Source organism: Lathamus discolor, chromosome Z, assembly GCF_037157495.1.
Source record: "Lathamus discolor isolate bLatDis1 chromosome Z, bLatDis1.hap1, whole genome shotgun sequence".
Classification (NCBI taxonomy): domain Eukaryota; kingdom Metazoa; phylum Chordata; class Aves; order Psittaciformes; family Psittacidae; genus Lathamus; species Lathamus discolor.
The window spans coordinates 10,430,094-10,445,162 of record NC_088909.1 but is presented as its reverse complement, the minus strand read 5'-3'; the positions used below and the strand labels follow the sequence as shown (position 1 = coordinate 10,445,162).

Here is a 15,069-nt window from a genome sequence, read left to right as displayed (position 1 = left end):
ATGTTGTGCTGTTTCACAGTAAAGCTAGTGACCCAGTGGCTTCTGCTACTGTGCTGCTTGCAGGATAAACAGAATAATACAGTAGTTGTGGATTCAAGAACCATCATTCTCAAATGGAACAACCTTTTTTCTTGTAGGTCTGTAGTGATTTGATTTGCTCCCCACATGCTGTTAACTCCTTTAAGCTGAAACTCTAGGAGCTCACACATGGTTGACAACATTGTCTTCTGTCTGACTGAACAGTCACTTTGCCTGTGACTGGATACAAGTGTGTTGTATCCAGGTTTCAACTTAGGTTGCTTGAAGTCTCCATTAGTTTATTATGCTACAGCTTGTGGAACTGATTTAGGCAAAAAGAACAAGCCAAAATTGTAGTTAATGTAAAGTCTTAACGCTCTAACCAAAAATCATTAGTTCACCTGTGCTGAGCTCATACAAGCTGAGCTCTTATCCAAGTTATGTACAGTAAAACATGAAACACATAAGCTTTCTACTATCTACCCTTTCCCTGGTGCTACACTCACCATCAGCTGCCCCTCAGGCAGGTATCTTCTTGCAGGGATGGGAATGGAGACCTCTTGCACCCATAGCTATAGACTGATGGTTCGTTCTTCCTTCTTACTCTACAATCCACCTAGAGTCATTTTTAAGTTTGACAACATGCTTCACATCTCCATACCTTGCACATTCTTCACTGCTCTGTAGTTCCACATTACATTGAGTTTTACTGTGAATGGTGTCTTCTACATATATTCAATATTGTCCTTTGTTTTCTATGTTACCTCTAAAACTAGTTTTGTGCAGCTTCCAAGGTTGTATTTTTCAGTGTCTGGTAGTTGACCTTGGTGAGCAGTTTACAGCCCTGGGGTCTCCAATATCATCTTCTACCTGGACTTTCAAATTGCTTCATATTGTCTCCTGCCTGTCTCTATGTTGAATTTTGTTTAGAGTCATAGATAGTTTGTTCTATATGGAATAGTGAGTTGTTGTTATCCATTAAAAATACACGAATAAACGTAATGTATTACAGCACACAGTCATCCAAAGCTAAGCGAAAAGCCAAAATTAATTAGGCAGTAGTCACCTGGTCTGTAGATAACCTGTTACAGCCAAAAAAGCTAACCAGAACCAAACCTCAGGCAGGCCAGAAGAAGTCCTGATGAACCGTAACATAGGCACTTAGTAAATGTTCATATTAGCAATCTTATTCTTATATAATCGTTTGTGTCACATTATAGTTGGGTTTATATACAGTTGGGTTTACAAATAACTTAATAGCATAAGTGGATGCTTATGACCTTCATAATGGGTTCTTTCTGTTTATATTTATCATTCTTTGAGTATGATTCTAAGCTCACTTACTAAAGCTTAAATCAGAAGGGGCCCAAAAATTTGTACAGATTCAAAAAAAAAAAAAAAAGTTTTTTTAAGGCAATGTTTACTCTGACAGCCATTACATTTGAACCAGTAATATGTCTGTCTGTTCAGAAAAATGTTCCCAGTTCTTGGATGAATCCCCAGATCCAGTTTCTCCAGCTGGTGCCTGTCTGGTGCTTTATTCTCTCTGTCCACTGGATTTCCAGGAAGATATTTTTGATTGTAGATATAGTACAAATGGTACCAAGTAGTTTATTTTTTTTTTTTTTTTTGCTAGCTCTTCTGAGTTTTTGAGTTGAAAACACTCGCTTTTGGCCTTCAAAGTGGCCATAAAATAAGAGGTTAGTAGAAGAGCATTATATCACAGTCCTTGGATGTGATATTGTAAAAACATCATCACAAAATTCAAATACTGATCCATATGTGTCAGTCTTATGCAATCTTATATTATTTACCAAAGAGACTTAGACAGAAAAGGAAGACGGGAGTGTTCAGCATTATACACAAAGAAAAACATACCCACTGGAGTTTTGAATAGACTTTTGAATTAAAAGCTACAGATTCTTTGTAATGTGAACAAAACCAACAAACATCAGTGTTGCATTTAAATTCTGTGAAGTCTCAGATACCAGACTAGACTAGAGAACAAGGTAGAGGGTTATGTCAGCCTGTTCTGATGGTTACATCAGTGGATGATACATGTTGCTTAGCAGGTATATGGTGAATTTCCACAAATAATAGGGGTATCTTTAGAAAAGTTGGAACTTAATCTGAGAAAAAACATAAAACTCACGATACACTTAAAAAACTGCAACAGACAATTTTAGCCTGAGTTGTAAGCAAGAGGAGAAGTACAGGTGAAACACATATTTGAAAATTACTTGAAACTGTGAAAGCCCCATTTCTGTCTATAAAGGATAGTAAAATTCACAGAGATGAGAGGTATTTGATCTGATGAATTGCCGTACACAGAACCTTCTTATCTTAATAGAACTGCAGTAACCTGGTCTCCAAAGCGTCGTGCTCTTGAAACATGATGTATTTGGGCCTGCATGGAAAACGCCGTTTGATACAATACACTTGATCATTAGTCTTGGGCTTTCAGTCACCTTCATCTTGTTCAACAGCTACTTGCTTCTAATGTAGTAACTTGGGCTTCTAGTTCACACTAGCTCTCTTCCCATTGACACATATGGTCTTTAAAAGCTTTCTATTGACACAACTTCCATTTTTTTTCTCTAGGTTCTCAGCGGTCATTTTAGTTTGTTTCTTGCTTCAAATATGAAGTCAACATTCTTTCACAAAACTGAAAAAGGTCCAAAAGTTTCTAAGTATTCCATCCTTCTTCCTATAAATGTAACATGTACCAACGTATTTAGAAAGATTATGTTTGGTGACAGACTCTCATCTTTCTTTACTCTAATAGTTCCTTTTCCAGAAAAAAACATAATTACTCCAAGAGCAATTTATTGAATTATCACTATGGGAGACTTCAAAGGAAATTGATTGGATTGAAATAGTGATAACACCCTATCAACTTTTTGAAAAGAACATTTTGATAGAAAATGTGCTGTATATTTAAGGGGTTTATATATATATGTGTGTGTGTATACATATATACACATATGTTAATTCTTTTTATTGATTTTATCAGACTTTTTTTTTTCTTCTATGAATATAAATACTTCCTCCTGTACTTTTCTCATGTTAAAATTGTTTCATCCAAATATTGTGCTGTCCAGCAGTTCTATCAGCTTGTTTTCCTCTTTCACAAGCTCATTTTAAAGTTGCACTTCAGTGGTCTTCATTAGGGACAAAACTGGCTGTTACTGATTTGGAAGATAAAACTTTACCTGACTGGACACACATTCATTCACAGTCAAGTACTTTTACTGTCCTGTTGGTTAAAAAGCACATTGGTGATCTAGGATGCAGATATATGCCACAAGCCCTGATATTGCACTTTTAAGGTCAAGACTTGCCCTTAGCTTCAGAGAAATGTTGGCAAATGGAATTTCTGTCTCCAAAACATATAATGCACTTCTGGAATACATCTAAGTATATGTATATGCTTCAGCTATGAATAACACTAATCTACTTAAATAAATGCCCATGTATGCCAATTTCCCATGACCAGCTTTCATGTGGAACATCAGTTTCTAATAGTAGGGCTTTTATGCAAGAGCAGCCAGAGGTTCAAGTTATTTAAGTTTTGCCTCATGTGCTTGATATCATGGTTTCAACTACAGCAAGGAACTGCCTTAAGCCTCCTGTTGTTAATGACTTCTGTGAGAAGAATAGAAATATTTTGTCACAATCATCTGTAATTAAAGGTCAGAATTAGTGTCAATCCATAATCTCTGGGATGTATCAGTGTTTCATAGGATCAGTTAGAGATATGTAGGTTTAACTCAAAATGAATGATGTTCATGAAAAATGTACTGAATCATTTGCCCTTTTTTGCAAATGTATCATTTGCATGAAAACCAAATTTTAATTGCAAGTTGTCAAGACTGTCCTTTTGGTGTTATTTATATGCTTAGCATCTAATTGAATCACCTTTGCACCTCTTGTTGCATTTTTTATTTTGGATCATAATGTTGGGCATTATATCTTAACCTTATAGCTTTAGGACACTGAAAATACAGATAGTTCCTCTGATTTGTGCTCAGAGCGGGTCAGCCTGCACAGGAAGCCAAAGGGAAAGTTGTATATAAGGAAGGTGGTATTTTCTTTGTGAGTGTTTGCATGGTTTTTAAGGTAAATTTAAATATTCTATGGTGACTCTTTACTACAATACATCTCAGAAGATACGCAAATATTGTTTGAATTATAATCTTGTGATTTAATAGATTGTAAATAATAATTTAAATTTGAAGTCTCAGTCCTTTCAGCTGTAACTTGCCATTAGGTAGTTAAACAGCAATGGTCTCCTTTATTAGAGCTTTTGGTGCTGTATTAGAAATGTGTTTGAACATTCTGATGTTATTTCATTATATTGAGTCAAAATAGATCTCTTCACAGTCTCTGCCTATGCAAAAATTAATTATTGATTCATTTTTTCACTCAGAAGATCGCAAAATGGCTTTTATGCTCTTTATGGAAGAAATTTGCACTACACTGGAACAGCTAAGCAAACTATCAAAAAGACCCTTGCACGTGCATGCATGGCTGAAGAATCTGAACTCTTCCCTGTGCAGCTCCAAGAAAACTGAGAAAAGGAGAAGGCTCTTTGATTAGAAATTTACCTCTCACTTTTTTTTCTCTAGCAAATGTATTTGAAAAAGACACTCTTAGTAATTCTCTAACTTGTCAAGTTTCATAAAGATAAGTGTTACAGAGGATCTAATTATGTGAACCTCTCTAAATGAGAGTCACAATGGCCTCCAGACTTAAACAAACTGCTGTCAGGGTGTATTGCATGTGCTTCTGAAGTGGCAATCTTTTATCAGAAAATATCCTACTAGAGGGAGACCAAATTGAAAGGGCCAGGGAATCGAGCAGTCTAGTAGGATTATATTCAAAGTGGAAAAATGTTCTGTAGAGAAACCTATTGGTCCTATAAAGACCACACAAGATGTTGCAATAGTTGGCATTTCAGCAGCACTGCTGAAGAGGCCTCTAGAAATGAAGTTGTAAGTACAATACCACAGACTGAGTTTAGATTTCTGGCTGCATGGAGGCTGTCAGCCTTTCAGCAAGAAATTCTAGATAAGAACAGAAATGGATTGGTCATTGGAATTCTTTCTGTTAAGGTTTGGTAGCAGAATAGGCTTGCCTGTAGTCATTAGTTTTTGATAGGTTTTCAGTTACCACTCTATAATCCTGTATTTCTGACTCGTTTTTGGCATAAACTAGGAAGACCATCAGTAACAACGCAAGTGTTACTTAGCCATTCATAAATATAAGTTCTTAGAGGAAAAAAAAAATATTCAGGGTTGGCTTAGCATGTAAGTACAGCATTAGCAGTTGGCCATAAGATGACTTCAGTTATCATTTGTATCCTCCTTGGTATATCGTTTATGGCCACTTACATAAGAGCAAACTATTTTGAAACTAGCATGGACATAGGCTGCAGCTATATTGGCTCTTGAGTATACAGGAAATTAAGAGAATCCCAGTTTGTCTGAGATGCACAAGAACACAATTACTATTTAAAATAAACTCTACCAAGAGCCTAGTCATTACTTCAATTGACTCTATCAATCATCATGTTCTTTAATAAGACTACCTTTCTTATGCTAGTTGTTTTCCTGTAGAGTTTATACTTAAAACCAGACATCCTCTGTCACATTTATCTTAAGTGGATCTCCCCGGGGCAGCAAGTAAATGTAAAACTGTTTACAGCCATTTTTCACTTCCCAGACCTTTTAATATCACTCTCTCAGGCTTATTTCTCTGTCATTCACTTCATAATGGACTAAGTTTTCTTCCTACTTTCTATTGCTTTGCATGTGGTACACCAAGTGGCAATTCCATTCTTCTTGGATGAGTATAAATTAAATCAAAGCCTGAATGAAAATACTTTCTTTCCATGATGATTTCAAAGTTAGATACTGAAGGATATGTTACGTCATATTACTCAGGAGGTTATTTTTCCTCCTCTTTCATGCAAAAAGACTTCTATTTTCAAAAAGCCATCATTTCATGGTCTTGTCTATGGTTTCCTAATGCTGAGTCTCAAAGCTGCTATAGCAAAATATGGCTTCATTTCAAGAAATATTCTTTAGAGCAGCTGGGGATTATTGGCTTTAAACCTCTCAGTAATCCAATACAGTGCTATAAAACCTAAAGTGCAAAGGATTAAGACTTCCTTTCATAGGATTTCTACAGAACTCAGAATAGGATTCTACAAAATTTAGCATTTTTAAGGGAATTATTGCTAAAGATGAAAATTGCTAGTTCTGTAATGATTTTATGTATGTATTTAGTACATACAAATCTTGCCATGACCTAGAATGCCTCTGTAGTAGAATACTCCTAGAATCTTGGCTGTTTGCACACCATATACAAAGTTATATATACGCTTAGCTCTGCAGAACTACAGCCTCAGATTATAACCTTTCTAATTGCATTGTGCTCCCACACAAAACAGCAGGATAGGAACTGGGGGAGTGTGAGGTTCTCACTATTTAGTGGAATAACTATGAGATTTTTTTTTTTCCCAAGTATCTTTAAATATGAAAAACTTCCTTTTCTGGACTAAATATTTTGTCTTATAAGACTAATTATGTTTTGTGAATGACACAAAAGGCTTTATACCAATTTGCATTTGGATTCAGATGAGGGTTATTTGCTGTTCGCTCCAGTAAGAACTGAAATATGCTTCAATGAGAGATTCAGCGTTTCAGGGGGGCTCACAGGGAGTTGATTGCTGGCGGTCTGCTTTAGAATTGGGAAAAATGAAATTTAGCAGTTACATATGCATCATGAAAATGTTTTCCTGTATTAGAGATCAGAGCTCTTGTCATTGAAACAAAATGGTTTGGTTTACATTAGACTACTGCTTATTGGCTTTTAATGCTTGGTTCCCAGTAGATACATTATATATATGACTAGTCTCATGGGTTTAGTCATATTCATAAAATCAGTTTGTTGGGTATGGAGTTCTTCAGTTTTTAATCTTCCTATTTTTTAATTTTCCTATTTTGTATGTGATGAGTAAGGGCCATGGACCTCGTACTTGGAGAATGAACTCTGCTGATGTGTGAATAGAGCTCTATGACCTAATGCTGCCCTTGGAAAAAGGGTTCATTTGAGGAAGCAAAACTCCATCTCCTAATGGGGTTATTTCCTACTGGAAAGACATGCGTAAAGCCCTTGACTGCTGAGGTGCAGCTGAAAGTTTAAAAAGCTGATGTTGTCTCATTCTCCAGTCCAGTTCATTCCATTTAAAGTACATCTTGCAAACGATGGAGAAGGCTGTGTGGAGACCTCATAGCAGCTTTCCAATATCTGAAGGGAGTGCTGTGGAGAATCAAGACCCTGATTCTTGGTATTATTATTTTATTTTTTTTCATAAACAAAGGGGACCAGTTATTTGTTTACTTTCATGTACCATTTCCTTGAAATGGGTTAAGGAAGATAACAAAGTTTTCTTAAACAGGGAAAAAATAAAAATTAAAAACCTGACTAATTTAAATTTTTAATTGCAAACTAAACCCAAATGTTAAGTTATGAAGATGTGTGAAACTTACTGCTAGGGCTGAATAGCTTTCTGCAGCAAGAACTAGTATCTTCCAAAATATTTTCATATTAATTCATAGAAATTTCTTGAAAATACTTGGGCATCAGATATTTGAATACAGCAATCTACAAGAGGATAAAAATACATGCCAGGCTGAACTCCTGCATTCTCAGTGCTATGCATACATTCATACATACTCAATGCACATGAGTAATGAAACACGGAACTATTCCACATCCCTCAATACATGTATTTTATTAAAAACTGCTAAAGTAGTTAAATTCATGATATGCCCTAGAGATTAACCAGTGTGGGCTGAGTAGGATTCTACTGATATTTGATCTGGAAATCTTTTTCCTACCTTCTTTCCATGTGAACTGCTCATTTTTCATGACCCTGATTACAGTATCTGGGAAGAAAGAGAGTGTTAGCTAACCACTGAAGTTAAACCATGGAGTATGAACCCTGAGGCTGCTCAGAACAGCCCTTCCCAAAACTGGAAAATGCCCAAGTTCTTGTTAGCTTTACTGTGCTGGATCACACAGAGGAGAGGTCCCTACAAAGCTGGGTGCATTGCCTAGCCACAGTAGGTCCCTCCCTGCCTTCATGGGAATCAGCCATCTGTACCCACCACTCCATGCTTATGCCCAAAATTCAGACATCTTTAACTTCAGAACTAATATGGTCCAATATTTATTCAGCTGTTAAAAAACTATTCATGTCCTTGTCTGACAATAAAATTATTGTAAAATAAATCATTCATCTTTTCAGCTAATTCTAATTACAGCTACAGTCTCAATTGGAATGTGAGTTCGCTATATTTACTTGATACTTTTGCAAAATATTTCAGAACATAATCATCCATTATTATGTTGCTACAATGTGTTCTTGACTGCTCTCTGCCAAGTGTATTCCTAAGAACAATTGCTATTTCAATGTATCATCCAGAAGTTATGGCCTACAGAAATCAGAAAAATTGTTTAGTCTATTATAATTTGGCATATGGTCATTTAATAGCCCGCAGGAAGTCATCATGAATGTTTGGGATTATCTTTGCTATAAATATAATGAAAGAAATTTAAAATTGGCTAGACTTCACTTCCGCAACTGATCTTGTCATTAAAATAATCTTTGCTGGCTCTTTATTTTTGGCTATTAGTCATCTATGAACAGTCATTCAAATTTGTGTGTGAAGTTTTGTGGAGCAGACTGACTTTAGAATAGCCCATTAGAGCTGGGATAACTCCACAATGCCACCTCTCCCCTATGCTGTGCTGTGGGTTGATTCTCTGTGATTGGCCATCTCAGTGCAAGATTGCACAAAGAGGATGGAACTGATGCGCTGTGGAGAGTCAAGACCCTGATTCTACTCTGTGCTGAATACCTTGACTGATCAACTTACACAGGCAGTATTGGAATCTCATTGCATTCATGTGTCACTCTGATGTGATTTGCTCTTGTGTGGTGGCTGGTTAACTCTTATTTTCCCTTTAGCCCAGATAGAGCTATTATTTAGTATCAAAATTTGCCAATATTTGTTTGTGTTCAGTTCAAATATGTTAATGAAATTCTTCCTTTTGAGAAAAAGTCCATCTTAGTTCATGCACTAAGTTTAAGGAAGTGGGAAGCAGATTTTTTTTACAGATTTGTTGGGAAAACTTAGGATTTCAAAATTACATGTTGTGCAATTCTAAATGACAATGGAAAAAACTAGGATGTTGCAGTTTGGTCAACTTCCCACTGAGATAGGCTTTGCTGTAGTTGAGGATTATAATGTATGCGCAGAAATAACAATAATATTGAGGTATCTCCAAGGTCATGATTTTTTAAATAAACTAGAAATAGAAATAAAAAATGATTCTGACAATTTCCTATCTGTGTAGTGTTGTGCAATGCCTGAATAAAAGTGTAGCACTCAAAGAATTTGTGCTCACCAGAGCAGCAGTCGAGTCAGCTGTGGCAATTGTCATCGCCAGGTCTGTATTCCATGCTTACAGGATTATGAAGTATTTTTCCAAAAGAAAATGAATTACTTTATAAATTATTTACCTGCTTTTCCATATTTCCTGCTTGAAGAAGTAGGAAACTGTAGAATTTCAGCAGCCGACTTAAGGTTGAAATGTTTGAAAGGTTTTAAGTAGATTGTTTTGGGGAAAAAAAAAAAAAAAAGGAAAAAAAAAAGCTGTCTTCTTTCCTGTTAGTAAAGACTGACTTGTGTGTTAATGAAGTCTATTTTAGCTTTAAGAGCATCTTGTGTACCTTGCCTTTTAGGAAGAAACTAGTTTATGAAAAGCCAAACTGTAGCTGTTTTGAATGTAAGTAATTTCACAGACTTCAGTGTAACCCTGTTGGTTTGTTCTATTAGCTTTCCTTATGCCAGTAAGAGTCAGAGGGCTTGCTACTGTGGCAACCACTATGTAACTGAACAGAGTATGAACCTTAGGAAGAGAGGAGGTGAGAGAAGCATGAGGAGGCCAGAGAGACCTTACTGGCTGCAGCTCTAGCTTTAATTTCAGCCTATCTACAAGTAGGTCATTTATTAAAGAGCCAATTTCACATTATTGGTGAGGAATCCTTTCACATTATAACTCAAACCAGAAGCAATTACCATAAAGAATCTTAGCGATTTTTTATGAGAGATAACATCAAAACTTTGTCTTGAAGATATGTGGTCTTATTGCTTCTTCTCTATACGTGTGTATGCAGAAGATAAAACAAAAGGTTAGCAAACAATTATTGCTTTAAATTCTTATTAGTAAATTAAGCATGGATATGTGATTAATATTTCATTGCCAGCACTTCACACTAGAATAGCTGGTAATAAGCAGCATATGTATCAGCCTGGCTCTTCCATTATTGTTAAGCATCTTTATAAAATGTTTACTGATTTACATAACAGTATTGAGAAGTTTGGGAATAATGGTCATATTTGTTTACTTATTATCATTATTGAGATCATTATGTGGTATTAATGATGAATAATTATCAGTGAGTTTAATTTTCAAACACTTCCAAGATCTGTTAATCTAAGTAGTTTACTTACTTTTTTTTTTTTTTCACAGCAAGTTTGAAAATGCACAGTTGTCTAGGCATTACCTTCCCATTTTTTTTGCTGTTTGGAATATGTAGGCTCCATTTAACAGTCCGAGCTCCAAATCCAACACAGGAGTGACATGCTGTAGATCCCTATAGCAGGAATACTTGCCCAGCACAATTGGCTATGCTGGGCATGGCACTGAAAACTGTTGAGCCCAAACGACACTTCATAAGCAAACTACATCTCAAACAGCAGTATCCTCGATTAACTGCATGCAATTATGAAGCAGATTGAACTGGCTTTAATATGTATGTGAATTTCTGTAGACAGAAGTAACATCAGAGCCGGCTTGTTGTAGAAATAAATCTATACCTGCCACAGGGATGTAAATCTAGAGGTGTTTACTAAGCAGGACAGAATAAATCATTTTACATCTGTGGGATAAGTAGAAAATAAAATGGCTTGTCTTTAAAAAGATTTATTATGGTTTAATAAAGTTAAATGATAGGGAATATTCATAAGTACTGCATACTATGGGCTTCAATTTTTTTTTTTTTATTTTTTTTTTCATATGCAAAACTTGGGGCGAAAGAAGTGTCCTTGCCTTTTGGAACTAACTATTATTTTTGCATATGCCTGTATGAATATGACATTGAGGTTTCATTAGTATCTTGCAGAAGAGTGAAGTGAATTACCCTGAAAGCTGAAATAGTGTAGGGACCTTCTAAAAACTGGCTGTGCTTTTAAGACTGAAGGAGAATATATTGGAAACCCCAGGGATAAGTCAAAGTGGCCTTTATGATGGATTGCTAGCTACTGGAGGTATAGAGCTCTGTTCAGACTTCACTGTATTATGCAATTTCTGCTTCAAATATTAATTCTGACTTTTAATAATTATTAGAAAGTAAGAAATCTGCATAATTCTGGTAATTAAAATCACAGGAGAAGTAAGAATAAATACCTTAAGCAAATGCTATATCATCAAAAGTATCTGAATATGTTTTTATTGGTTTGTGGCACTTACTGCCACCAGCCCAAAGACGGCAGATTTGGCAATCAATGCTGCTTCTCTGTGTTGATGACTTGAGCCTCAGAGGGAGGTAGAACAGCTACTTCAACAGTCTAAATCCAAAACATAGGTCTTCTGAGTTCTGCCAGCCACTGCTCCTGCCTAGTAAAACACTGGTAGTTATTTTCAGCATGAAAATCTGTTGGTCATCAAGAAGCATTTCTCCAGGCATGTGTAGAAGTTTTCCATTCTTGATAAGCAAATATCTTGCATCTATCTTATATCTAAATCTATGGCTTAACAGCTTATATCTAAGCTTTGTATCTAAGCTCCAAAGGGGGCTTAGATATAAATTAGGTATTTCTACACTTGCCTTGCATCTTAGGCTAAATCTATTTCGAAGGATCATAGGAGAATATGATTTTCTCTCTTTCAACTTCCAAATGAATCAGGAGCAGCAAGTCAGGAGATTTTACAAGGTGGCGGTTACATGTAACATGTACATGTAGCAAAACTACAAATATGTTTATTATTCAGTGTGTCATAATTATTAATATATTTTACTCTTCTCATTGTCTCAATATTTCATAAAGTAATTCTAGTTTTATTTTGTTTAATGAAAAAATTACTGCACTTCAAAGACATAAAAGAACTGACAATCTTCTCTATTTTACTTTCTTTCAGGAATTAAGTTGGGAAGCTTCAGAGCATTAAAGTGATGCGCTTAATGTGTGGTGGCATCCTATGTGCACAACATTTGATCTGAAATTTTTCAGTAGCCCCAAACTTTTTGACTTCAAAGGTGGAAGGGGTTGATTTTTGGATACTCCTGTGCCTACAAAATAACCAAAAATGAAGGAGGATAATTGTTTACACGCTGCTCTTATCTGCCTGGGCATGTTGTATTACAGCCATGCCATAACTACAGAAAAACTGAACCACACAAGGCCATCACTTCATGGTCACCATGAGAAAGGAAAAGAAGGACAAGTTCTGCATCGGTCAAAAAGAGGCTGGGTGTGGAATCAGTTCTTTGTTATAGAAGAGTATACAGGACCAGATCCTGTACTAGTAGGAAGGGTAAGAATGAATTTCTTTTTTCATCCATCAGTTAATATTCTTAATTTATATTATTTTGTGAGTTGCTTTTTTTCTTGCTGTTCTTTTCAGTTGTATTAGTTGCTTCTTCAGCAGCTACTTATTCACCTAGAATTCAGGCGATAAACAAAATACTACTGAAGAAAATACAATTTATTTTTTTTTCCGTTGACCTCAGCAGTCTTCAAATGAAGGTGTACAAGCTCTTATTTAATACAACAGCAAGAGCCACAGCAACCACTAGAGCAACAATATGTCTCAAGAATACATGGTATCAATTTTTGGTCGTTAAAAGTAATAATGTCTAACCCAGCATCTCAGTGAAAGTGTACTGCTCAATAGGTATCTCGTCTTTTCATTTTCAAGTTATCAGTAAAATTAAATATATGAGGAGTAGATATATAGGGAGACCAAGCTGTGTGATTTGGTTGATAAGCTGGAGGGAAGGAATGCCATCCAGAGGGACCTTGACATGCTTGTGAGGTGGGCTGATGCCAACCTCATGAAGTTTAACCATGCCAAATGCAGGATCCTACACCTGGGTCGGAGCAATCCCAGGCACAGCTACAGAGAAGAGTATTGGGCAGAGAAGAGAGTCAGAGTAGCCCTGTGGAGAAGGACTTGGGGGTGTTGGACATAAAAAGGACATGGAACTGTTGGAACAAGTCCAGAGGAGGGCCATGAGGATGATCAGGGGACTGGAGCACCTCCTGTATGAAGATAGGCTGAGAAAGTTGGGGCTGTTCAGCCTGGAGAAGAGAAGACTGCATGGAGACCTCATAGCAGCCTTCTAGTGTCTGAAGGGGGCTATAGGGATGCTGGGGAGGGACTCTTCATTAGGGACTGTAGTGATAGGACAAGGGGTAATGGGTTAAAACTTAAACAGGGGAAGTTTAGATTGGATATAAGGAAGACATTCTTTACTGTGAGGGTGGTGAGGCACTGGAATTAGTTACCCAGGAAAGTTGTGAATGCTCATCCCTGGCAGTGTTCAAGGCCAGGCTGGACAAAGCCTTGGGTGGGATGGTTTAGTGTGAGGTGTCCCTGCCCATGGCAGGGGGGTTGGAACTAGATGATCTTGAGGTTCTTTCCAACCCTAACTTCCTATGATCCTATGATCCTATGATATATCTGTGTGCACGTGTGCACGTACACACATCCTGGACTGATTTTTTATTCTGTTACTGTCTAACACTAACAGAATATAAATACATAAATAAAACAATGTGTTTGCTAGTTTATAAATAGTCAGCATAACTGTGTTAACCCCAGCACAAAAAGAGTGGAGAACAGAATCAGTGACAGCAAATACTATTCTGGGTATTCTGGTTTAAAAGATTAATAGTGTTGTGCAATTTGTAGATGTCAATATAAAATCAATAAGTCTGTAGTTTGACTCAATGTTTCCCCAATTCGTCAAACTGAATTGTGCATTGGTTGTGAAAGTAATAATATTTAGTATTTATTGCTTCGTTTATATTAAAGAGGTGGTAATTAAAAATTTGTTGGCAATCATTGATTGGATCATTCTTTACATCCCGTTTGTCACTTAACACCTTTTACTTGCAACCTCGTAGAATATGACTAGTAGAAACTGTACAAAGTGTAAAAATTACTCTTCCTTCCAACACCATTTGAATAAATATCCTTTTATAACTATCTTCTTATGTATTCTCTTCCTGAAATCTTCAAGCTTGGGTCTCAGTAGCACCCTAAGTGTGGTATCAGCATGCAGGTCTCTGCAGGCAGGGTGGATATGTTCACAGCATGCGCCCGAATATGGATTATTGCTTGATGGAAGGCAAGATTTTTGAAAGATGTGAAATGACAGTAACATCATAAACTCTTTTTTTCATGAACAGGTACACAAAATGTATACCATCCTGTTAAGGTGTATCTGTTTCTCATTTTGTAGCTGCATTCAGATATTGATTCTGGGGATGGAAATATTAAATACATTCTCTCAGGTGAAGGAGCGGGAATCATTTTCGTTATTGATGACAAATCAGGGAACATCCACGCAACAAAGACACTGGACCGGGAGGAGAGAGCTCAGTACACTCTCACGGCACAGGCTGTAGACAGGAACACTAATAGACCTTTAGAACCACCTTCTGAATTCATTGTTAAAGTTCAAGATATAAATGACAACCCGCCTGAGTTTCTTCATGAAAACTACCATGCAAATGTGCCAGAGAGATCAAATGTAGGTAAGTACTCCTAAATGCATTTCAAATCTTGGCCTTATGGAAGATGTTACATTGTCAGTATGTATTGACTTTAATTCTTATTGTCTAGAATTTGGAGAAGTAAAATACACTTCATGCTTAGCCAGTGACTCAGTCAATTTATTTTGTTGCT

At 36.4% G+C, this 15,069-nt stretch overlaps 1 protein-coding gene across 5 annotated transcripts in view; it reads left to right on the top strand.

Moving 5' to 3' along the window:
- CDH11 (cadherin 11) overlaps positions 1–15,069 on the top strand; it is a 79,987-nt gene that overhangs the window by 44,307 nt on the left and 20,611 nt on the right. For 4 of the 5 annotated variants that reach the window (XM_065661811.1, XM_065661807.1, XM_065661808.1 and 1 more), the window contains 2 exons: positions 12,295–12,690; positions 14,624–14,918. In XM_065661811.1, coding sequence (XP_065517883.1) covers positions 12,463–12,690; positions 14,624–14,918 — 523 coding nt within the window. In that variant the 5' untranslated portion in view covers positions 12,295–12,462. Of the gene's footprint in view, positions 1–7,236; positions 7,373–12,294; positions 12,691–14,623; positions 14,919–15,069 lie in introns of those variants that run through there. The other variant, XM_065661810.1, reaches the window with a different exon arrangement.